Source organism: Pongo pygmaeus, chromosome 7 (assembly GCF_028885625.2).
Source record: "Pongo pygmaeus isolate AG05252 chromosome 7, NHGRI_mPonPyg2-v2.0_pri, whole genome shotgun sequence".
In the NCBI taxonomy this organism is placed as follows: domain Eukaryota; kingdom Metazoa; phylum Chordata; class Mammalia; order Primates; family Hominidae; genus Pongo; species Pongo pygmaeus.
In genome coordinates, this window is record NC_072380.2 from 93,899,794 (window position 1) to 93,926,973 (window position 27,180).

At 37.6% G+C, this 27,180-nt stretch overlaps 1 protein-coding gene and 2 pseudogenes across 1 annotated transcript; 1 reads left to right on the forward strand and 2 right to left on the reverse strand.

Annotated features, from left to right (window-relative positions):
• Positions 1-758: 758 nt before the first annotated feature.
• Positions 759-26,459, reverse strand: LOC129042825 (inositol monophosphatase 1-like; annotated as a pseudogene).
• Positions 12,515-13,616, reverse strand: LOC129042822 (magnesium transporter NIPA2-like; annotated as a pseudogene).
• Positions 22,673-22,951, forward strand: LOC129042823 (small ribosomal subunit protein eS26-like). The gene has a single exon (XM_054499140.2). It carries the CDS (start codon positions 22,673-22,675, stop codon positions 22,949-22,951), a length of 279 nt encoding a protein of 92 aa, XP_054355115.2.
• Positions 26,460-27,180: the final 721 nt, after the last annotated feature.

Below are 27,180 nucleotides of genomic sequence, written 5' to 3' on the forward strand. Positions count from 1 at the left end.
ACAAATTCTAATGGTTTGTCTGTAGATTCTTTTGGATTTTCTAAGTGGACAATCACATAGACTACGACTCACTTTTATTTCTAGCAATCCACCCTTCTACTTTGTTTCCTTGCCTTGCATTAAAGCTCTAGATTTCCCTAAGCAAAATGCTTTTCCTGCATCTCCCAAATTTTTTTGTTTAAAAAGCAGAGGAGGGGTGTTCAACTACGACTATTTTTGTATGTAGCTCTGTGTGTATGCACATACAGAAAGATAATATATCTGACTATAGCATATACATGTTAAGTCTAAGAAGTCTTGTTACTCAAAGAAATATTTTCAAATAGTATTCAATAATTCATTTCTTAATCATCCTTTTTCATTATCTAGAGAAATTTTAGCCACAGAATATCCAATTGCATTTAGAATAAAAATATGTAAAACTGACCTATTTTAAAACATCTTTAGCTTTTTTAAATTCAAAAAACTATAGGCAAAAAATAAGAATCTATATTCAATTACAATGGCAAAGTTTGTATTGTAACTTAACATAAAACCCCTAAAAGTAGTTTAAACTATAAACATTAATAATGTAAATATCAGTTATACTTTTCATTAAAGTTTTATGGAAATATTTAAAATTATATTTATAATACTCTTCTTATATTAAAATAAATTTTATTGCAAAAACAACCCTAGAATAATACAGTATCAGATGTTTTAACTGCACGTGATCAATAGTATTAATAAATTAATTACAGTACTCAAATCCTAGTATCATATATATTTATTTAGATGTACACAAAATAATCCCTACCTTGAAAACTTTATAGCAGCACTTTTCATTGTATCAAACACAAGGCATTTAGAAATCTACAATAAAACTTAGTAGCCTTTTCATGTGCCAAGGGCTAAACAATAAATTAATCCTTTAAAAATACCTATGAACCAGTATAATTTTCTTTTTGTGTTTGATGGGCCAAGGATGATTAAGATATTTATTGGTGGCTGGGTGTGGTGGCTCACGCATGTAATCCCAGCACCTTGGGAGGCCGAGGCAGGTGGATCACGAGGTCAGGAGTCTGAGATCAGCCTGGCCAACATAGTGAAACCCCACCTCTACTAAAAATACAAAAATTAGCTGAGCATGGTGGTGCACACCTGTAGTCCCAGTTACTCGAGAGGCTGAGGCAGGAGAAACACTTGAACCCAGGAGGCAGAGGTTGTGGTGAGCCGAGATTGCGCCACTGCACTCCAGCCTGGGCAACAGAGTGAGACTCTGTCTCAAAAAAAAAAAGAAAAAAGATATTTATTGGTATTTCCTGTCCAGGTTGGTGTGAGACAGAGGAAACTGCAAGTCATACTTGTCTGAAAAATGTCATCTATTCTCTTACTTAAAGGCTGAATGGAATCCAGTTACAATGAAATTATGTAACGATTTGGGAAGAAACCAAATAGTTGAATATTAATAATAACGCATAATTTGCCAACACAAATCAGCATCAACATCTTTGAAATGTGATTATTGAAATTAGTAAAATGTTACACTGTATCTAAATATATCAGATATCTGATGAGAGTGCTTTTTGGGAACAGTTTCTTCTCTCTTAGGGAGTTTAAAGCAAATTAAAATACATACCTTAACTAAGTGCTTCGGAAAATATATTTATTGCAGAAATGCCCACAATAAGCAGCTCTATCTGGCAGTATGTTAACGTGAAACATACAAAAGATAACTAGACTGTTTTTACTTCAAAATTCACATCATCATGAAAAATACAGCAAAAGTACAGAATGATGAGCTCATTACATGTCTACTCTATATAATAACTAGGAATTGATGACTTCAAAATATTCATTCTTACAATGTTTAATTTTGGTTGCCAACTGACAAGCACGGTGCTAGGAGTTATATGAACACCGAATAAAACAAAAAAGTTTCTCTGCAAAGAAAAAATCTTGGTCTAGGAAATATTCAATATATCCTTACAAATTTAAATATGGCTTTTGAGAGCAAACAATTTTTTTTTCCAAATAGGTAACTTTCTAAGCGAGTATCTAGGCATACATATATACAGCAAGTCAAAATTTCAGACCATTGATACTCAGAAATGCAAAATTGCTAACTATTTCAGTTGCTGTTATACTTATTTCATCAACTGTACTTTTTGTGTATTTTTCCTAAAGCTCTTACATGCAATTTTTTTAAATAATGAAATAAACATTACGTCTATTCTTGCAAACCTAGCCATAGTAAAATATGAAACAAGTTCAAAATTCTTAATCTGGACAAAGACAATTTAAACTAAGCATATAATACATCTGAAACACATATCCACAGTGAGTCAGCAAATCTGGAGAAAAGCAACTGTGATTGACTATGAGGCTGCTGCAATTAATCTTCATCATCTCGTTGAAAAGGTACTACCTGAATTTCTTTGGCTATCCTTTCTGCTAATGCTGTACAATTTGCAGCAATTATTCTTCGTGACATTAAATCGAATGGCCCACCTAAAACAAATCAAGTATGGTAAATAGTTATATCTGGTACAAAAATAATTTACATCAAACAAGTACAGCAATGTGCACTATGGTCAATCATGACATTTTACTACTTTCAGTTTTCTTTTAAAAATCTACTGTACTGTCACATAACTACAATGTTTAAGCTTTGGCAATCCATAACTGAGTTTCTAAGTATATATTTTTTTAAATACCAGTTTTTTGGTATTTACTGGCAAGGTTGGGGGAGAGAGAGAGTCTCAAGTCATGCTAGTCTGAAAAATGTCATCTATTCTCTATTTCTTTGTGTGTGTGTGTGTATACACTCTTATTACCTCTTTACTGTTTAAGAATCTATGGACAGAAAATGTGACTCCAATTAATTTTCATACCACTGTCCTTCCCATTTCCTTATTTCTTTGTTGCCTTTCTCTCAGATCACTGGTGAATTCTTTGAACCCAGGTTCACTCTTCACTTCAAAAATTTCACCATCAGCTCAAAGCAAATATTTAACTTCTCTAGTCCCAACACAGAAGGTGATGGTGGAGGACTGAAGGTCCACCATCAACTATCACAATGGTCAGAATTCAAAGAACTCTGAATACAAGCCTCAGACTCAGTGACTCTCTAGGCTTTCTCTACAGCCTTTCAGGAGTTCCTATTACTCACATTTGAAAAGGCTTAGCCATTTATCACTATTAGTCCCACATTGCCATTAGTTCTCATCCTTGCCTCTATCTCCTAATGTTTATTTTGATTTTGCACAAAATTATACAGCCTGTTTGTCTTAAAATCCAAGCTATCATATGTATCAAACTTTTTTTAAACTCCATATACAGAGGAAAGTCCAAGAGATGTAAAGAGAAAAATGATTCACTTTCTCATAATTTTACCAGTAACATCCATTAGCACACCACCAGCTTCAGTAACAATAATGGCAGCTCCTGCAATATCCCAGCAGTGAATTCTCATTTCATAAAATGCCTCTGTTCCTCCACTTGCCACAATGCACATATTAGTAGCTGCTGTTCCAACACTCTGGATCCTAAAAAATAGTATTCAAAAATGGCAGATTGAAAAACATAACCTTTCAAATAAGGTTTTCCTCCTAACTTCAGTTTGAATGTTGATTGAGATAAGTTGAACCAATCTAGAGAATAACTGTAAAAAAAAGATGGTATTTAATTTTAAAATAAAAATATATAAAATCCAGTTATCGTGATGTACCATATAAATCCCAAAACTAATCCTCACAAAGCAATAATTTAATAAGATAAACATGAAAGCAATAATTTTGCAGAAAAAAAGCCCTAAAACTAATGCTATAATTCTACTATAACAGCATGCAAATATATTCATATTTTTTGAACCCAAGGCAACTACAGCTTCTTTTACACAGATACACACACACACACACACACATACACACATACACAATGCACAATAATCTCTAGGGAGCATAAAGTATCATGATATTGATCATTCCCAACTGGATGTGCATCATATCTAGACCTAAAAAGATTGCAACCCACCTGGGTTCTGCATAAACCTAGGCCTCTCTTGAAAGATTACTACAGGTTTTTCCTCTCATAGCACCTCTTCCTTGAAAATACAGCAAGGTAAGATGAATATGTAAGATATAAGTAAGAATAAGTAAGATACTACTTGATAGCAATTATAGTAATAACTTATTCAGTAAAGAATCATCAGCCGGGCGTGGTGGCTCACACCTGCAATCCCAGCACTTTGGGAGGCCAAGGTGGGCAGATCACAAGGTCAGGAGACCGAGACCATTCTGGCTAACACGGTGAAATCCCGTCTCTACTAAAAATATATATATAAAAAAAAATTAGCCGGGCGTGGTGGCGGGCGCCTGTAGTCCCAGCTACTCAGTGAGCCAAGATCAAGCCACTACACTCCAGCCTGGGCAACAGAGCAAGACTCCGTCTCAAAAAAAAAAAAAAAAATCATCAATAAATGTTAAAATTAATGGGTAAAAGTTTGATATTTTCAGTATCAAAGTATCTCTCCACAAGATATATAGTAAGTACAGTGAGGAAAAAATAGCATTTTTACAATGATCTATCTACCATCACCAAGTAATCAAAGTTAATATCACCCATAATAGGACAAAAAGATACCATATGCCTCCTGATATGATGCACTGAGAAGTACAGAACATTACTTCTGTGACATTCCTGCCAAAAATGCATAATCCAAATGTAATCATAAAGAAACTAGACAAATTCAAATCAAGAGATAGACTACAAAATAATTGGCCTATACTTTTGAAAAATGTCAAGGTCATAAAAGATAAAGAAAGACCAAGCGAGTTCTAAATTAAAGGAAACTGATGAGAAATGAGAACTGAATGCAATATATGAGTCTGGATTGGACATTGGGTTAAAATTTTTTTCAAAATTTGAATAAAGTCTTTATATTAGATTATGTATCAATGTTAATTTCCTGACTTTTATAATTGTGCTGTGGCTATGTTAGACAATGTTCCTTTTTATTAAAGAAATACACACTGAAATGTGTTTTTAGAAGAAAAAGGTCATTATGTCTGCAAGTTAATTGCAAATGGTTTCTATTCAAACTCCTTTTGTGACTGTTTAAAGCTCTGGAAATAAAGCAGTGGGTTCTATTTACCAAGATCTTTCCCAGTTTATTTTTTAAAAAAAGTAATGATAAATTGATTACAAATGTGGTATTTATTTTGTATCTATAAAAAATATTGCACCCAAGTACATCCTTCATCTCAAAGAGATTTTTTAAAAAAAGGATTAGAATGATATAATGTCTTTGATTTGGAATTTTTTCCTGCCTATGTTTTTGCTGCACATCAAATTTAAGAAAGAACTAGCAGGTGCAATAAATTTCCAAGATGTTTGTTTCCCAAATGAATGAAATCAAATGAGCTTTTGTGGCATTTTTTCAGTTATAAAGAAAGATGTGTTTCTCCCCTTTTCATATGAGATATGTGATGGCTGATATCTCATATTATGGAAAGCAAAGACCAAGATCTTCTATAAGTAAGCCCTTAGTATTCTATTCAGAGAGAATCCTAGGCTAGCAGAACAACAGTGATAGCAACTAGTGGTGCTGCCATCACTTCTAATGCACATCATGGGATCTCAGGCAAGGAGTCTTGTAGTCAGCTAGAGCATATATTTTGTGAGCAAATATTACCAAAGAGATTACTTATATTACCAGGTAATTAAGGCTATGGTGTAGATTCTACACTGTGCCTTCTGAATCCTATCTTAGTCTGATCCTCCTATACAGCTAATAGGGTATATCATAAAAAAGACTATGTTTGGGGTTCACAAAGAGTTGAGTTTGTTCCATGCTCAGCTGCTTAAAAACCCTAATCTGGGCCAGGCATGGTGGCTCATGCCTGTAATCCCAGCACTTTGGGAGGCCAAGGAGAGTGGATCACCTGAGGTCAGGTGTTTGAGATCAGCCTGGCCAACATGGTGAAACCCTGTCTCTACTAAAAATACAAAATTAGCCTGGTGTGGTGGCACATGCCTGTAATCCCAGCTACTTGGGAGGCTGAGGCAGGAGAATTGCTTGAACCCAGTAGGCGGAGGTTGCAGTGAGCTGAGATCACACCACTGCACTCCAGCCTGAGCAACAAGAGTGAAACTCCATCACAAAAAACCAAAAACACGAATGTGGACCAAGTTTCTTCTTTGAGTTTTAGCTTTCTTGTCATCAAATAGGGATACTAATTTACCTTAGATCACTGTTACAATAATTACAAATAATATTTGTAAAGCACCAAAAGAGTGCCTGGCATATAAAAGATACATAATAAAAAGTAGCTATGTTTATGATAAAATTATTCTCGAAAGATGATGCCAGAAAATATATACCAGGTACATTTCATCTAATTAAATTTTGAAAAATTAAAGGAAATTGAGCCACAATAATTGTTGTCTCAAAAATATTTGTTCCTAGTTAGGAACCTATTAGACTGTTTCTGCTTGTTTAAAGCATTCATTCAGATTATGACTCCCTTTAGTTTCATTGTTTTGTATAAGTAACTCTGAAATCACATTGCTAAACTAAAGAAGCAGCTGAATGCAAAAGATCTTAAATCAATGTCAGAACTTCTCCTTGGTAATATTTCCCTGGTTATACTTCTGAAAAAATCCTGAAGTAAAAATTAGTTTTTACTTTATCCAACAGCAAAATTAAAGGTAAAATTGTAAACCTCTTGCAGCTCTTTTATGACTAACATAACCATTTTATAGCCCATGGTTACAGTCCTTGCTTCAAGACAGCACACTGTAGCAACAAGTTTATTGCCTTTCCCTCAAGGACATCATTCTGGGAGGTTCTGTAGCTATTTGACAGAGGCTCTCTCTCTTTTTCACTTTACTCATTACTGTATAGAACAAAGATGTATAGTACAAAATTAGTTTGTACATGGCCAAACTATATTTTTAAGGTCCGACTCCTAAGAGAAGTCCAATATTAGAGAAAGAGAAATGATGTGGGAGCCAGGATTCTAGTCATATTTCCACCCAGCTGTTCGATCTAAGGCAACCACATCACCTCTCTGAGCCTCAGTCGACTCACCTACAAAAAAAGACTGGATTATTAGATGATCTTTGATCAGGTCTAAGACTCTTATAACTCAGTGATGATATTTTCAAAAGGAAAAAAGGTAGAAACAGTAGGCAGTAAAATATGTGTTATTCAAAACTTACAGATTTTGTTGAATGACAAAATTTATGATTTTTAATGCAAACAACTATAATAAAGGTCAGAAATTCTATTTAATATAGCATACCTATATTAAAGACCTCAAAACTCTAGCTTTTCTTGAAAATGTAAACATAAAAGTAAGCATGGATATTTGCTTTTAATTTCTTCATTTATGAAACTGATTACAGAAGGACTCAAGTTTAGAAAGGAATAGTGGCATGCTGATTTTGAAACTCCCCATTACCCACCTGAAAAATAAAATTAAATAAAATCAAAAAGGAGGACAAATAAAACCCACAAGACCTATTCCTTCAGCATGTCTAGGAATCGGAAAATACAAATCTCAAACTACCTGTAAGCAGAAGAAAGAGCAAACAAACTAATTCTAACAGAGCATTCCTAGCCTGTGGATACACAGAGTGGAGAAGAGGCAGAAAAGAAATAAATGCCTTTGTGAATGGATTAATCCATTCATGGATTAGTAGTTTATCGAGTTCTCATGGGAATAAGACGTATTGAGTTATGGGAATATGGCTTTATAAGAACAGGAAGAGAGACCTGAGTGAGCACGCTCTGCTCCCTCGCCATGTGATGCCCTGTGCTACCTCAGGACTCTACAGAGAATCCCCACCAGCAAGAAGGCACTCACCTAATGCAGCCCCTCGACCTTGGACTTCTCAGCCTCCATAACTGAAAGAAATAAATTCCTTTTCTTTATACGTTGCTCAGTTTCAGGTATTCTGTTATAAGCAACAGAAAACAGGCTAAGACTATCTGTCCTTGTGAAAATTTAAGAATTAAACTCTTGGGTGAAAAAGGAACTACAAACAAATTACAGAACTTATGAAATATACTTATTATAATGAAAACAATAAATAATCAGAATGTATGGAAGATATCGAAAGCAGTGATCAGATAAAAATTCATAGCCTAAAAACTTTTATCAATAAATATCAAAGAATTAAAATTTTCTACTCAAAAGGGAAAAAAGAAAACAAAGTGGACAAAAAGGAAACACAAGGATGAAAATAATTGAGTAGAAAAGAGAAAAACAGTAAATAAATCAAAATTCTGGGTCTTTGATAAACCACTAGGTAACAAAACTAAAAACATGAACAAAGAAAAAAAGCACAAATACACAAAATAAGTGACAAGGGGGAAATAATTATTGATATGGAGAAGCCAGAAATGGTTTATAAAATTCTACCTTGCAGACCTCTATGCAAATAATTTGAAAACTTAAAGGAAATGAGTAATTTCTTAGGCTATGGAGATGTTCCAGATCAAAGGAGGCTAGAGACATGACATCTAAATGTGATGCTCACCCTAAACTGCATCCTGTACCAGCAGAAGGCAAATATTATAAAGGATATTATTAGATCTACTGACAAAACTGACAAGACTGAATATGGATGGTAGATTAGACAAAAAGTATATTTGTGAAGTCAATTGTACTGTGGTTACAGAAAAAAAATCCTATTCTTAAAGAGCCATGATGTATATTATATACTGTAAAATAATGAGGGAGAAAAAAATGTGTGTGTACACACACACACACACACATACAGAGAGACAGAGAGAAGACGAGAAAGAATAATTATATGATAAAGCAAATGGAGTAAAATATTCACAACAGGCAAATCTATTTAAAAAGGCAATTGTTCTTTGCACTATTTTATTTCTACAACTTTTTGTTATGTTTGAAATTATTTTCAAAGAAAACATTTCAAAGCTACATTATAAAATTAGAATTATGGTACCAATTCCGTTTCTATTAATATTTCATTTCTAAAGGAAAATATATTATTTTAAGATGTTAAATGATCTAGAACTTTAGGTGGAAAATGAAAAGAGCTCACCCGTGAATAGGAATGCAAGAGAGCTTTTCCATATTGGAAAGAATAGTTCTTAGAGTTTCTGATGTTCTGCAATAGCCCAGCTCGGTCACCAAGAGTGATTTGGTAATATCTAAAAAGGAAATGTTTTAAATAATCACTAGATTTTAATAACTAGAATTCTAAAAAAATGACACTTTTATTCAGAAGAAAATATAACATGTTTATCCCTCTTCCTAGTTTTATCAAATTCATTTCTAAGCTTATAAATATTAAAACTGATAAACTTATTATTTCCAAGTCAGCTTTTTATAAGCATCAAAAAGAGTCCAGCTCCTTAGACCATTCCCCAAATGTACAGAATATAACCAATTTGCCTGCAGGCATGATACGTGTCGTGAAAAACGAGCAAATATCTTAAACACAAAAAGGTAGATGTTAGAAACTAAATTCAATAGGGAACTTATATATAGATTTGAAAGAAAACAAAAGTGAAAATTACATAGTAGCTCTTCTCTCACTTCCATTTACAAAGCTGGCAAATTATCCAAGGCTTTCCATTTTCCTCTGAAACATCCTGACTGCAGCTCAGGACACACTCGACACCCCACACTTCACCTCTTCCCATCAGACAAGATGTATGTTCACCAGGTGTGTTTGTCCTGAGCATTTTTGTAACTGTTGTACTGCTTTTTAAAATTAATTTTAAGTTCCAGAGTACATGTGCAGGATGTGAAGGTTTGTTACATAGGTAAATGTGTGCCATGGTGGTTTGCTGCACCTATCAACCTATCACCTAGGTATTAAGCTCAGCATGCATTAGCTACTTTTCCTGATGTTCTCCCGCCCGCCAACTCACCCCCGACTGACAGGTCCCAGTGTGTATTGTTCCCCTCCCTGTGTCCGTGTGTTCTCATTGTTCAGTCCCATGTATAAGTTAGAACATGAAATGTTTGGTTTTCTGTTCCTGCGTTACTTTGATGAGGGTAATGGCTTCCATCTCCACCTATGTCCCTGCAAAGGACATGATCTCATTCCTTTTTATGGCTGCATAGTATTCCATAGTATATATGTACCATATTTTCTTTATCCAGTCTATCATTGATGGGCATTTGGGTTGATTCCGTGTCTTTACTATTGTGAATAGTGTTGCAATGAACATATGTGTGCATGTATCTTTGTAACTGAATGATTTATATTCCTTTGGGTCTATACCCAGTAATGGGATTGCTAGGTCAAATAGTATTTCTGGTTCTAGATCTTTGAGGAAATCGCCACACTGTTTTCTACAATGGTTGAACTAATTTACATTCCCACCAACAATGTAAAAGTGTTCCTATTTCTCCACAACCTTGCCAGCATCTGTTATTTGACTTTTTAATAATTGCCATTCTGACTGGTGTGAGATGGTATCTCATTGTGATTTTGATTTACATTTGTTTAATGATTAGTGATGTTGAGCTTGCTTTCACGTGTTTTTTGGCCTCATGAATATCTTCTCTTGAGAAGTGTCTGTTCATTGTCCTCTGCCCACTTTTTCACAGGGTTGTGTTTTTCTTGTAAATTTGTTTAAGCTCCTTGTAGACGCTGAATATTAGAACTTTGTCAGCTGGCTAGATTGCAAAAAGTTTCTCCCACTCTGTAGGTTGCCTGTTCTCTTTGATGATAGTTTCTTTTGCTGTGCAGCAGCTCTTTAGCTTAATTAGATTCCATTTGTCAATTTTTGCTTTTGTTGCAATTGCTTTTGGCAATTTCGTCATGAAATCTTTGCCCGTGCCTATGTCCTGAATAGTATTGCCTAGATTTTCTTCTAGGTTTTTTATAGTTTTTGGTTTAACCCATCTGGAGTTAATTTTTGTATAAGGTGTAAGGGTCCAGTTTCAATTTTCTGCATATGGCTAGCCAGTTCTCCCAGCAGCTTTTATTAAATAGGGAATCCTTTCCCCATTGCTTTTATTAAATAGGGAATCCTTTCCCCATTGCTTGTTTTTGACAGATTTGTTGAAGATCAATGGTTGTAGATGTGCAGTGTTATTTCTGAGTTCTCTATTCTGTTCCATTGGTCTATGTGTCTCTTTTTGTACCAGTACCATACTGTTTCAGTTATTGTGCCTTGTAGTTTGAAGTCTGGTAGCATGATGCCTCTAGCTTTGTTCTTTTTGCTTAGGATTTTCTTGGCTATATGAGTTCTTTTTTGGTTCCATGTGAATTTTAAAATAGTTTCTTCTACATTTGTGAAGAATGTTAATGGTAGTTTAATGGGAATAGCATTGAATCTATAAATTACTTTGATCAGTATGGCCATTTTAATGATATTGATTCTTCCTATCCATGAGTATGGAATGTTTTTCCATTTGTTTGTGTCCTCTCTGATTTCCTTGAGCAGTGGTTTGTAGTTCTCCTTGAGGAGGTCCTTCACTTCTCTTGACAGCTGTATTCCTAGGCATTTTATTCTTTTTGCTGCTCTACTTTTAATAGTTAAATAATTTAATACTTTGTAAAGTGAAGAATAATTATGCAAAGGAAAAGAGTTGTTTCTATGAAAGCTACCACATTTCTTTGGTTCATATATATTTCTATTATCATATGATTTACTTTACCTATTTTATATAGATTATCCTCTGATTTACCTAACCTATTTTATATATATATTTATATAATTATAATTTTTATATAAATATAATATGTATTGTATTTTAACTTTTATATAAAATATATGTATTATATTTTGTTATAATAGGTAAGGTAAATCACAGGATAATTTTGGGATAATTTTGTTCTTTATGCAGATCAAAAAGCCTATATGATTAGGGATTAATGAAGTGGGGATGACAAATAAATGTACATTTCAGACTTTCATCACCAATGAAAAAATAAAGCATTTTTATAGACTTAAAACTGTCATTTTAAGCAGTGTTAGATTTTGGAGAAGGATTCAAAATGAAAAAAATCTCTACAGTAATACAATGTTAATAGAAATTAGTCATGCACTGAGTTCATTTTAGTGAGCAACCATCGTTTAAATATCAGAAAAGTAGGGCTGGGCACGGTGGCTCACGCCTGTGAACCCAACATTTTGGGAGGCCAAGGCGGGTGGATCACAAGGTCAGGAGATTGAGACCATCCTGGCTAAAATGGTGAAACCCCATCTCTACTAAAAATACAAAAAATTAGCCAGCGCGCCTGTAGTCCCAGCTACTCAGGAGGCTGAGCAGGAGAATCACTTGAACTTGGGAGGCGGAGGTTGCCGTGAGCCCAGATCATTCCACTGCACTCCAGCCTGGGTGACAGAGTGAGACGCTGTCTCCAAAAAAAAAAAAAAAAAAAAAAAAAATCAGAAAAGTAATTTCTTAGTTCAAATTAGCGAAATCTTTAAAAGGATTGTCTTTATTTGAGAACAGTGCTTTTTCAGACATATTCTGATATTCAAATTCACTTTATAACAGAATTACAGATTAACCTTTTAATTATATCTTTCTTAAAAAGCTTTCAGAATTCCCTTTCTTCAGGAGATATTTTCACCAGTGTGTTGTTTGATTCCACAGATTAAGCTTTTGCTTTCTTCATTATTATTAAGAACTTCTTATATATTAGAGAGATTGCCATTCATTGCTTTTTTGTCTTTTTGAAGAGACACAGGCAGACTTGCCAGACTAAAGCTGACACCTTTAAAAGCGTGCAACAAGAATATCCCCACGATTATTGTAAAGCCAGTCAAAAGTACCAGTGACATCATCAATGGGCATATCTTGCCACTTCTTAAAAACAACAGCTGAACAAGTTTAAAAACTGATGTTTTAAAGAATATGTAATATATTGGAGTCATGATGGAAGTGTTAAATATATCCAGGGCCCAATTTAGGTAATTAATCTATGTGTTCACACAGACAATGCGGCTTAGCAGCAGAACACAGGCCAGGGGATGTGGCAGCGCAGGCTTTCCAGCAAGCAGCTCTCTGATAGCACTGCCTAGGCTCTTAACCCAGGAGACTGAAAATGTGCCAATTTGTTACATACACAAACGTGCAGATTGTTACATACACAAGATCATTGTCCATGGTGGGGACCCACCAGGAAGATTAATATCATGGCCATAATGACCACAAGTGTTGCAAAGTCCACAAAACCTGGATCACCTAGCTTGTGAGATATTTTATTTAGTCTCAATATCCTCTTCTTTTGGAGGATGAGTGATCATAACTGTAGATCCTCAAATACTTAGCAAACACCCAAATTTCCCATAAGGATTAAATCTTTCATTTAGAAAGTATGAAGAAAGAATGGCACTTACTAGGACGCTGAGAGCTCCTAGTGGAGTCACCAGTGTGGCCGGTGCAAACCCACATGCAGCTGAGTTGGCCACCTCGCCAGCTCCCATTGACAGCAGTCTAGCCTACCACAACCATTCTTTAGGATATGCATGGCCACCTTGACCTGCTCTCATAGAACCTTTTCTGGCAAGTCGCAGAAAGCCTTTTCTTTTTCCTGCCCCAAATGAAACTTCCTCCAGTGAAAATGCTGGAGCTCATAGCTAATCCCAGACCAATATAAAAGTCATATTTTCCACACCCTTGGCTCATTTAACAAAATGTTCCTGTGAATCACATTGATCACAGAACAGAGAAACTGCCAGTACTGGAGGCAGAATGATGCAATTTTCAAATCGTTTGAAAATAGGACATCAGTGTGAATGTCCTTAAAGGAATGAGTTGCTTCGCTATCTCAGACCTGGTCTCGCTCTGCTCTCACTCTCTGTGACCGAAGGGCAATCACAGCTAGGAGAGTGCGTAAGTTTAATTTGGTCTCTTATGGGGAAAAAAAAAAAGGCTGGAGGAGGTTAGATATGATTTACTCTCTCTCATTTTCTCGTAAATACTACCCTTTATTCTCATTTCAAGTTTTTAAACCCTAGCAGAGTAGCTCCAGCCTGAAAGGAAGGAGTGGCGACCTCACCCCAGTCTGCAGGCCAGCCTCCCAACTTCCCTTCCGCGATCTGGCCCTGGGTACCATGGCTCACACCCGCACACCTGCAAACCCGCACAGAGACCGCCCCGTCTTGCGCAGGCCATCCCGGTAGGAGGTGCGAGCATTCCAGGCGGCATCCTTGTGCAGCTTCCTCCCTGCAGAAGCGCCAAGAAGAATCTGCCCCAGGACCTCTGGCCCCGCTTCCTTCAGTTCTAAGATGCATATTTTTTCACGTTAACATCTTGAAAACTAGGACGCCTCATCCAATCTTTGGGGCCTTAGAATTCAATAAAAAGAAAATGACCTAAAAATCTGCTCTCAAATTAAGTGATTGAGAAGAAAAATTAAATAAAATCTAGGAAGATTCTGAACTCAAATAGCTTTGCAAGTATCTTTAAATTCTTGCTGCATTTAAAATAATCTCAAAGTGCAAACTGAAAAATGTTGGATGTAGTTTGTGTAAGAAAGGTAACTCAAAACTTCAATCGGCTGTGAGAAAGACGGAAAAAAAACCACGTTTTTCTGTGGAATGTCAGCCCCTTTAAATTATCAGGCCCAGAGAGGCATTTAAAGTATACCAGCAGTCAGTTTCACTCCCCCTTGAGCTAAATAATTGCTTCTTGAAGCCACTTGCTATGCAGGCTCTAGACTAACTGATGCCAAGTAGCCATAAAATGCCATATGCTCTACAGTTCAACAATGTATAGCCAATCACTAATTAATGTGATACCGGTAAACCAAAGAAAATTCCTGAAAAACATTAGAAATGACCTCTTCTTCTGATTCATCCTTTTTTCTTTAAAAACTTGAGCCTCTCCTTAGTTCTCTGGAGCACTCTCTAAGACAACCTGGAAGTGTGTCCTGGGCTGCAGACCTCAACCTTGGCCCAAATAAACTCTCTATATTAATTTTGCCTGAGCTTTCTCCTTTTGGGTCGACAGCTGTCACAGAGGAAGAAGACTTCAAATGCCAATCATTCAGTTCATGTAAAATGTATGTGTATCATTTTAAGTGATTCCATCTTTAATTGACTTTTTTCCCCAAATTACTTTCCAGTAATTTGTCACAATGGCATCAGATCAGAGGAATTCTATAAGGAATTTTACTACAATGGCTAATACATAAACCATGAACTCAAACGAGGGTAGGAAGCCAGTCTTAATCATCTTCCTATCTCCATCACCAAATCCAATGCTGAGCCTGAAGTGTTTGCTCAATTGCATTTGCTTTCCCTATTTCCACTCCACATTCAAAACTGAAGTTGAAATAACAGAACAAAGAGAAAATAAACACAGTTTATGAATAACTTAACAACTGGGGAATTCCATAGGTAAACATTAAAAGAACAGTAAAATATGAGTACACAATATCAATGGCACTAATAATTGGAGAATAAACCTACCTTCTTGTGAAACCTGTAGTTTTTGATCATTATAAAAGGCACCTTTTCCTTTCCTGGCAGTGTACATCTTATCTTCCACACAACTGTACACAACTCCAAATTCTATCTGCAGAAGAAAAACAAGTTTCTTTTACCAAACCTGAGTATTTTTCCACGTTAAATCAACGAATTCTTCTAAGACCATAACAAGAAAATATCATATACTACTAACAATTGATTGAAATGGCTATACTGTAGGATGCTTTCCAGCCTAATCAGAGAAAGAGTTCATCAGATCTGGAATCCTTCACTCTCACCTCATCTATGTCCAGAGTTAATAGTACTCACCTTACCTCTCTCCCTCCTGCTCCAGAAGAAGACAGAGCTTTTCCATTTTCTAAGGTGAACACACCTCCTGTGTTAGGATTTCTACCCTCTCTTATATTCTCTGAAAAACTGCTCCATCAACTGCTACCTCTTCTCTTGGATTTTTCTTCTCATACCTTCTCACCAAGTTTCTCCCTCCCTTACAAAACCTTCAAAATGTTATTCCCTCCTTTTCCCTTTACTGCCAATGAGTAGTCTACACTTTGCATCTCCTGTGCTCCTCTTAATGCATTACAATTTGGCTTCTGCCCTGATCACTTATTCTTCTGAAAGTCCCTCAGAGAATATCAGTGAACTTTCCTGACCAAATGTATTGTCTGAAGAATTGGAGACTGCTGGCCATCATCAACCATTATTTAATATTTAATTCTGTACCTCCATGTTTCCAGAATTACTCTTTCAGTTCTACCTCACTCACCAATCCATCTCAGAGTCACTATTTTAGAAACTCCTTCTTTGCCTCAGCCTTAAAAGTTAGATACTTCAGGCTTTTCTTCCTTCTTCTATTACTTCCATTTCCCTTGTAGCTCTCCATATTCATACAGGTTGGCCTTTCCAGTCCACAAATTCAACTTATTAATAATTTGGCTCCCATCAACCCCATAATCATAGATAAAAACATATACTTTGGAACCTAGTCTTGCAGAATCTCTATCAAGGAGGTCAAAATCACTCATTGCCTGATCACCTCCCATTGCTTCCCCATAAATCTCACCACTCAAATTTAATCTTAAAAACACTTCCCAATTCTGGCATTTCCTTGGCTATTCTCACTGCCTCTACTTAGTTCATAATCACCCAAACCCCAGTATAATCTCTGCATTGTTAGAATTATCTGTCACTTTCCACTCCAAAACATCTTCTGTTTACCAACTACCTAGAAACAAAAACTAAATTTTCTCACATAGATTGGCCACTGTGCCTTACAGTAAGGCCAAACTAACCTCTGCCCTGGCCACTTCCAGTGCTTCCCTCTCCATGAACATCTCACTGTTCCACGCACACATCATGGTCTTCGACTTCTCCAAGCTCTTCTTTGGATTAAAACGCTTTTCTTTTTTCTTTTCCTTTTTTCCCCAAATCTGGCAAAGCCCTAGTTTTCTAAGGATCAACTCACATGACCAATTTCTAAGACCCCCTTCTGTTATAAAGATTTTCCCAACCCACTTTTGGCAGATTGGTGACATCCTGTGTTCCCACAGTATTTTTTTGTCATAGTTCCACCACATATCATCTTTACCTGTTCACACATCCAACTCTGTGCTGAGCTGTGAGTTCAATGGCAGGACCAGCACACAGCCCAGGGCTGATTATAGACTGAATGCTCACTTAGCTCCTTTTGGACGTTCTCACGATTAATACAACCCTAGGGCTAAGCCTCCATTTGTATTAATTTGTGTTTTATTTTCAGAAATTTCTTTAGTGTTTTTGTGTACAAGTTGATCAAACATATCAAAAATTCCCTGAAGACAGGGATGTAAGATAGTAGCAGATATCTTCACTGTTTAACCAAACAAACAGCCAAACAGCAAGGAAATGCAATAGCTATGGATTTTACTCTACAGGGCTTTCTACACAAGTATTCAATAATGTGTCGATCCCACAATACACTTGCTATTTTCAAACCATGCATTGGCCCTTGCTAATTCTTGGTCTTTAAAGGGCTCTTTTCACTGATACCTATTAAAGCATTCCCAGCTTAAATCCCACCTTTTCCATGAAGCATTTTAGATCACACATAAACTCCTATCCCATTCACTCTCTGACACATATAACGGTGGCTAAATACTGAACTTTCAGTTACTTGTGTGCATTTTCTCCTTACAACCCCTGCTTCTCAGAAAGCATTACATTTTCTTCAATGGAAATGTGTTATGAACATTTTAACAGTCCTGTAGCTTATATTCAAAATAATGCAGTTATATGAATTGAAAATAAAGACACCTAAATTTATTATGAAGATACATTTACTCTTTCCCAGAAAACTAAAGCAAGGCATTTAATCAACTATATGTTTAAAACAACATACCTTCTTATTTACAACAAAGCCAATCGAAACAGCTACAAAAGGAAATCTTAAAAAAAGACAAAACACAAATTCACCAAGATAGAACTTATTGTTAATATAGTTACAAAAATTCATCTTTTTGTAATAGAAGTTCTCATAAAATTTTTCCTATAAACAGTCTTATCCCTCCTCCCCACAATATCTAAGATGCAGAACAGTGTGTATTGTATACAACTCCTTGTGTAAATAGGGAAGGGGACATATTATACACACATACATGCATTCACACAAGATGCTCCTACAGGCATGAAACATCTCGGAAAGGATTCATAAGAAATGGATAACAATGGTCACCTGAGAGATGGGTCCTGAGAAACTGGGGACGGAAGTGGCAAGGGTACCTTCTACTGTATGCCATTTCCTATCTTTTGAGTATCAAATGCCATAATCTAATGACTATGTGAAAATATCTTTTCAAAAAATAAAAGTAAATTTTAAGAAAATTAAAGTGAATTGTTAAAAAGAAAAGAGTTTATTTTCATCATTTTTTCCTGCAGCCTGGAGCCTTGGTAGACACAGGTACTGCATTGTTCAGGATTGCTGTTATTTGTCTCTATTCCAACACCAAACCTGTAACTTCACATCTGAATAGTAGACTGTTCACCATTATTTTTATGGTTGCATGACAGTTTAAACACATAGGTTGAAATTTCTGACCCACAAGAGAGTCAAGATCAAGGCAAAATAGGGTCAACATAAATACTACAAATAAAAACCTCTAAATATGCGTTGTTATTTTAACAAAAATAGGATCAAACTATACACACTGTATCATATAATCTTCTCCTCTTACATTACATCATGAGCATCTTTCCACATTTAACTTACAACACTATCATGTATATAAAGTCTATAAAACTTTATAGATTTTAACAATTCTGTACGTAGTACAGATGTGTACAACTACATGGCAACTTCAAAAGTAACATTGATGGGCTGGGTGTGGTGGCCCAAGCCTGTAATCCCAGCACTTTGGGAGGCCAAGGTGGGAGGATCGCTTGAGGCCAGGCATTTGAGACCAGCCTGGGCAACGTAGTGAGACCCTATCTCTACAAAAATAAATAAACTAGCTTGGTGTGGTGGCTTGCACCCGTAGTCCCGGCTGCTTGGGAGGCTGAGGTGGGAGCATACTTTGAGCCCAGGAGTTCGAGGCTGCAGCGAGCCATGATCTTGCCACTGCACTCCAGCCTGGGTGACAGAGTATGACCCTGTCTTAAAAAAAAAAAAAAAAAAAGTAACATCTATGTGGAATCCCACATAATTGGCTACTCATTTTAACTCACATGCGCAATTCCATCAGGCTTTCTTCTAGTGATATCATATACTTAAACTCTGTGCCAGGCACTATACTAAGTTCTTACCTAAATGTACCACTCATACAGTCCCATCAATAAACAATTCTATTAGACAGGTGACATTAATATGGTCTTTTTTAAAACTGAGGCTTAAAAAGATTAACTTGCCCAAAGTCACAAAGTCAATTTAAAAACACCAGAATTCAAGCCTAAGCCTGTTGAACCTCACACTCCTCCAATTTTTAACCCTGTTTTCTCTTCTGGACCGAACTCATTCCATATTGACAGCATTCCAATAGTGACCTCATTAGTTTCTTTCTCGATCTCAAAGAAGCAAGGTTGTTTGCTTCCATTTTTTTTTTTTTTTTTTTATATGACTCCAAGAGTAAGAAAAGAATGGTGATCAGGGCATGCTACTCCACATAAAAAGATCACACCCTTAATATTTCTTTACCTCCATATCCGATGAGAAGTCTGCATAATACAATTTGCTCTGTTCACTTTAGATACCCTTTCTTAGAATAAAGATGCATAAACAAAGTGCACAATTCTCTAAAATGCGTATGTTCCTGCACAGAGCACTCTAAAGGGCTATACAGGTAATATACAAAGAGCAATTATATTAAAATGTTTAAAACATACCTAGGTACAAAGTTAGTTGTTCCATCAATAGGGTCAATGATCCATGTAGGGTTGTCAGTTAAGACACCTTTTTCCCGTGCTGCCAGATTCCTCACCAATGAAACTGAAAGCAAGAAGGACACACTCCTATTAGCAATTTCCAAACCATGACATTTCCTTAGCTACACAGTCTTGTATAAAATATAAAAGTCTGCGCCCTACTTTTCTATTGTTGCTTCTTTGTCCCTAGAAAGACTGATAACAGTGAGGCGGAAGCTTTATTTTATTTCACTGAAAGTAAAGTCATGTGAAAAATTACAGCATTCAAAATTTTAAAATGTGGCTGGGCATGGTGGCTCATGCCTGTAATCCCAGCACTTTAGGAGGCCAAGGCGGGTGGATCCCCTGAGGTCAGGAGTTCAAGACCAGCCTGACCAATATGGTGAAACCCCTCTCTACTAAAAATACAAAAATTAGCTGGGCGTGGTAGCATGCACCTGTAGGCCCAGCTACTCAAGAGGCTGAGACAGAAGAATTGCTTGAACCCATGAGGTGGAGGTTGCAGTGAGCTGAGATCGCACTGTCTCAAAAAAAAAAATTATAAAATGTAATACCAGAATAAGTAATGGCATATGCATGGCATGCACATGTATACACACACACGCCAGAAAAGAGCAGTTTTTGGAGATGAGAAATCATTAAGGAAATGCCATGATTTAAAAATGGGTCCAGACACTCTCCAATACTCCCATGAAGAGGCAGAGCCTAATACCCCTTGCCTTGAGTGTGAGCTACACTTAGTAACTTGTTTCTAACTAAATCTTATGGAAATCCCATAAATGGTGCTAGAGTTCACTGGTTTTCTTCTTTCCTATTTTCTTTTCTATTTATTTTCTTTCATTTAAAACTGAACTGTCTTAATAACCACAATCATCATCTTTATTTATCTCTTTTCCTCTTCGCTATAAATATTTTTATTTGGAAGAAATATACTTAGCCACGGCTTTAAACATTTTTTCTTCTCAATGGCTAAAAACACCAGGAATGGCCAATGACATGACTAGGAAGAAGTCCAGAATCACAGTGCTAACAGTTTAGAATGATAATGTTTCTGTTACATTTCTGTACCTGTAAAAGAGCCCTAATTTCAGGATTTTCTCTCAGACTTTCTAGAGCTACAGCCACTCTACCATATAAAGAAGTTTACGATACAGAGAATGAAATTGAACTTTTAAATCATGCCAATGGCAGACGTTTGTCACATTAGCTTCCAAGCACCCAACCATTCCTTTTGCTGTGAAGGAATCCAAATATTCCTCTTTCCTACTCCCTGTCAGCTTGAGCATATGCAAAGCACCTAAGCTCAGAAACCGCATATCCCTGCCCAGAATTTGTAATCTTAAACTAATGAGGTAAAGACAAAAGGTTAGTTAGAAAGTATTCAAACCATCAGAGTCAGGAGTGAGGCTACCAGTGGCCTCCTCAGGCATAGCTCCTGTGTCCCCTCAGATACTCCTCCTCCCTCCCACGGTTCTGGCCCAAGGAGCCCACACCCACAACATAAATCCCTTTTCAGCTTAAACTAACTAAAGTCAATGTCTGTGTCTAAAATCAAAATGCTTGCCTAGTATAAGTGACTCCAACTTAGATTTCATTTTATCATTTGAAATGGAAATTAATACCTATGAGATGGATACTTTTCCTTTATGGAAGAGATAAGCATTTTTTCAACTTTTTGGTCAGTAGCAGTTACCAAATCAGCTGGAGAACTTTTCAGCATAACATTCACTTCATTTTTAACAGCATCACAAACCACCTAAAAAGGGTTTTTGGTAGGCAAATAGAAAAGCATAAGTAATTTTAAATCAAACAAAAAGATAAAACACAAAAATGGTTTAAAACATTCAATCTGACTTTAAATAACATTCCTTAAAGATATTCTTGGCTGGGCATGGTAGCTTAAGCCTGTAATCCCAGCACTTTGGGAGGCCGAGGCGGGCAGATCACCTGAGGTCAGGAGTTTAAGGCCAGCCTGACCAGCATGGAGAAACCCCATCTCTACTAAAAATACAAAATTAGCCAGGTGTGGTGGTGCATGCCTGTAATCCCAGCTACTTAGGAGGCTGAGGCAGGAGAATTGCTTGAACCCAGGAGGCAGAGGTTGTGGTGAGCCGAGGTCATGCCATTGCACTCCAGCCTGGGCAACAAGAGTGAAACTCTGTCTAAAAAAAAAAAAACCCTATTCTTAAGAATTTCTTATAAAAATGTTTATAACATAAGCCTTCAATAATTATGACCTTTTAGGTACAGAATTATGTAATCTAACATCCCATTTTAGCTGCACAACTGTCATCACAAGACGTTTAATGATATAAAATTGAAGTACTCACTATAAAGTGTTTAGTAAAAGGAAAACAAATGCAGACTGAACAAAATACATGTTTTATTTAATAAGGCAACCACACACTTCACACCCATCACATTATGGCTGCCAAAGTTTTAATTCATACCTCTCCAGCTTGTCTTGCTAGGGTTACTGCATAATCCATGCATTCCTGCCAAGGATCAGCCATCTTCTGAAAATATTTAACACATGTCAGCACAAAGTAGTTAGAATTCTCTAAAAGTCTTAATTATAGAATAATTTTTTCACACACACAAAAAATCTTCATTAGCAACAGACTTTCATTTCGAATTTACCCCCTGCCCTATTCCAGAGTTCAATTTTTTTTTCCAAGATTTACTCCTAGACCAATTAAAGAACATTTTCTACCTCGATTATTTCACTATTAATGCAGAAATATACAACAAAAAAAATTCTATTAAATTATCTCCAAATGTGTCCATACCATAACACATTAAAAAACAAAACACACTCTCCGGTGCACGCCTCCAAGATGACAAAGCAAAGAAGGAACAATGGTTGTACCAAAAAAGGGCTGCAGCCACGTGCAGCCTATTCCCAGCACAAACTGTACCCAATGCATGCCCAAGGACAAGGCCATTAAGAAATTCGACATTCGGAACATAGTGGAGGCCACAGCAGTCAGGGACGTTTCTGAAGCAAGCGTCTTCGAAGCCTATTTGCTTCCCGAACTGTATGTGAAGCTACATTACTGTGTGAGTTGCGCAATTCACAGCAAAGTAGTCAGGAACCGATCTCATGAAGCCCGCAAGGATCGAACACCCCCACCCTGATTAAGACCTGCAGGTGCTGCCCCACGACCCCCACCAAAGCCCATGTAAGGAGCTGAGTCCTTAAAGACTGAAGACGGACTGTTCTATGGAGAAAAATAAAATAAAAATTGTGCTTAATATTCCATGTTGAGTGTATCTGTGCCAGATAGGGTGGGGATTTTGTGGGTGTTAGACCAAGTGAGAAGTGACACATAGTATTTTCATGAGAAAGAAAGCTTATTCATGTAAATTAAACCTTAATTGATTGTGGTCATATCCCTGGCCTCGTAATTTGCATAGCTGGGTGAAATAAAGGGAGTTTAGGGAAAAAAAAAAAAAAATCAACAACCAAACACTGGTTTAGGAAATAGAGAAAAAGGACACAAGAAAACATTTTAATAGATAGGTAAATGTCTGGGTGAGGGATAAAGTGAAGATAAAAGAAAGAACACTGGGAATACTGAAATAAAAGAAGCTTTGAAAGGAAGGAGCAAAAGGCACATGTACTAACTAAATGCCAGGCAGGCAGGTGCTCTACACAGGAGATTGATTTTTTGATAAGATTATAAAGATCAAGAACTTAAGGCTTAGAGATGAGAACTTCTGTACCTGAGACGATAGAAAGAAATAACACAGTAAGAAGTTGAACTGATTTTAAATTCCATTGTTTTTTCTATTATGGCATTCTGAGAAAAGAAAATTCCAGGACCAAAAGAATAACAAAAAAGAAAAAAAATGAAATGTTTTACTCTGAGATTAGAGAGGAGAAAAAACAACAACATATATTTGTGTTCTGAAGTGTCCAGCTTTCCACTGACTTCTGAAGACTAGAATAACTCATCAGTGGCTTGACCACACTCTAAAGACTGTACCTAGCACAATGAAGCTTTTTAAGCTGTCAGATTCCAAAAATGTGGCCTCAGTATAAAGCAACCCTAGTTTTGTCTTCTTTACAATTGAGAATAGCTAACATAGAGTTGCATCTTGAAGATACTCAGAAATCCCTATCTTGGGGCTTACATTATAGGAAAAGAGACAGAAGAGGAAAGGAGGGCAAAGGACTAATACAGTGAGTTTCTGCCTGTTGCTTTTTCTTTCTGATAAAGGCATTAAAAAAAAATTTTTAAAGGAGGCCACTCTCTGAGTCATATAAGTAACTCCTTAGAGAACTTCAAGAATTGTTACCAAGCTTTTTTTTCATTCTGACACTCATTCTGCTCCGCTGGTCTTAACAGAACTAGACGTTTGCAAGCTGCACCTGCTTTCCTGCCAGAAATGGCTCAAGCCACTCACAGTACTAACGTCACTTCGACCAATTCTTCAGGGCCCATTTCAAAAGCTACCCTCTCTTCTAGGGATTCTCCACCCAGAAGTCACTATGTGTTTCACCCTTCAATAGATGTTTGCTGAATACCTATTTTATGCTATACACTGCACCATGGGGAGGAACACCAGGTCCCATTCGCACCTACTCTCTATGAGGGGACTCAGATATTAATCAAAAATGCACAGACCACATGCAAAATCATAACTGTAATAATAAAGGCTAAGGAGGAGAAGTGCAATGACAAGCATCTAACAGGGGAGATTTCACCTGGACTTAGGCATCAGATCAGGTTTCCCTGAAGACAAGATTAAACCAAGATGAGAACAAGTGAACAGGCATGAACTCACTCAACTGCAGGATGCCTGGTACATGAAGACTAACTAAAGGGCCTAAGTGTGACAGCTCAGACGTCAAGGGAATTAGGAGGGATAAAGCTGGGGAGGAAGTGGGGTCCCTTACTGGGTAGGTCCCTTACAGGTCCTTGTAGGACCTTACAGGTAATGAGGTCCCTTACAGGACCTCAGGGATAAGACTTTGATGGGAGACACTTGAGGAATCACTACATTGTGGCTACTGAACAGACTGGCAGAAAGTGGGTGTGGGTAGACGGTTAGATGATTTACATTCAGGATGCAGTAGAGCGGAGGAGACCTGATGATTGGCTGAAACCTGGGGAGGGAAGTTTTCTGGTGGAGAAGCTAAGGGAGTCAAGAGATATCTGTTCTGGGAGATAAAATTGGGGAGACTCAGTAACAGATTGGCTATGGAGTATGAGGGAGAGGAAGAGTTCAAGGATGACCAGATTTTCCAGTCTGGCAACTGAATGCATAACGGTCACATCTACTGAATGGGGAGTAACAGAAAAAAGAGTTAAGTTTGGGATATGGGTAAGAGGTTGGAAAATTAAGAGTTCAATTAGCAGAGATATGAGGCCTCCCTGAAAACAAAAGAAGCTGTCAATTATTCAGCTGAACAGATAGATCCTGAGCTCAGAGGAGAGGTTTGGCCTGCAGATATAAACATGTAAGTTACTTGAGTAGACAGCAACTGAGGGCCTGAGTCTGGACTTCATCGGATAGGCATGATTGATAGATAATTGTGTAGGAATATCATCCCACAAAATCTGTATGATCTAATAGTAGTAGACTGGGGAAACCCAGTGAGGCCTGTCTGTTCAGATTCTTCTTGGTTCCCCTTTGCAGCATTCCTTCTCCTGGGTATGGAGCGGGGCCTCTTCCAAAATGGGAGTCTTATGACCTACAATCAGACAAAGATAGGCCAGAGAATTTATTTATAACCAGCTACAAGACAAAAAGGTAGAGGAAGATCCTTACCTTGGGGAGAAAAAGCAGCAGATGGAAGGAGGACAGAAGGTCAAAGAGAGAAATTCCATTTTTCTGAGGGCTGCAGTGCCCCGACATTATAACAAAAGACTGTAACAAGGGCCTATGGGAGTTATGAGCCAGTAATGGTGGATGAAAACATATATATGTAATACATTTATTCTGATATACACGTATATATCATATCACAAGTACATTTCTTGATGGAAAGGGGCCGTATTTACTCACTTTCATTTTCCCAAATCCATAAACACCTGAACTGTTTCCTGCTGTGTCTGTCCTGGTCACACCCTTCCCAGCGTGGGAGCCAGGCCATCTTCCTCTTGGCCACCTGTCCCCAGCAGTGCGACTGGAGCAGCCCCATCTCTTACGATGACTACCTGTAAGTGATCTCTCTGCCATCTGTCGGCCACGTGTCCCTAGCAGCGCTACTGGCGCTGCCAGTCATCCGGGCGCTGCCCCATCACTCACGGTGACTAACTGAGCCTGGGATGCGCCAAGTTTCTCTGAGCTTTTCGGAGTAAGGAAAATGAAAAGAGGCAATGATTCCACAGAAGCTGCCACAGGTTAAGTGCAGTGGCGTCCGCGAACCGCTACTCCAACTTCGGGACTGTTCCTGGTCACCCCAGGGCAGCTCCAGATAACGTGGCAGGCAGGGATCACCTAGATGCGGCCTTCGCCCCAGGGGCTGACCGCGCACCGCAGACCGCGCGCGCCCCCGCCCCTGCAGAGGGAAGCGCCCGCCGAACCCGGAGAGGGTGGCGAGGCGGGGCGGGGAAAACAGGGGTCTCACCTCGAGTCGGAGGGCGTCTTGCTAGCTGGGTGCCTGGTGCTATCCAGCCTCAGTGCTTTGGGAGGCCGAGAGGCTGCCCAGGACCAAAAGGTCCCGGCTTCTTGAGCTCATCAATGAGGGGGCGTGGTTGCTTTGCTGGGCTCCGCCCCGAGCTGTGCCCTGCGAGGTTCTGCCAGGCCTGGCCCGGGTCTTCACCGGCGCAGAAGCCTCAGATCTGGCCTCTTCTTTCTCAGTTCTGGTTCTTCTAACTTCTTTTCTCCTGCTTGCCCTTTCTTCTCTAAATCTTTTTAAAATTCAATTCCTCTTTATTTTTCTCTTTTCTTCTTTATTCTTCCATTCACTCACCTTTTCCCATTTCGCTTTCTTTACCCTTTCTCTCATTTTTCCATAGTACCATTTTGACAAAACACAAATTGGAGATATGACTTCGGTTGAGCAGCTTTTATTTGCCAAAGCAATACCTGGTAAACTTATAGTAATTTTTTTTTTTTTAATAATCAGTAGCCAGAACTAACTGCCCTTTTTCTCAATGATGTATTTAGATACCACCGATCGAGCACTTACTATGCTTTCAGCAATTGTATTTTTATATGCATTGTTTTTGTTAAATGTTGCCTGAGGTATGTATAGTTAGCTTCATCATACAGATGAAGAAACTGAGGCTCAGAGAAGGTAAATGATTTGCCCTCACACAGGTCACAGGTCACACAGCAAGAGCAGAGCAGTGAAACACACTGACTCCAAAGTGTTAGGGCTCAGAAAACGACACCCCAAAATGAAGGCCTCA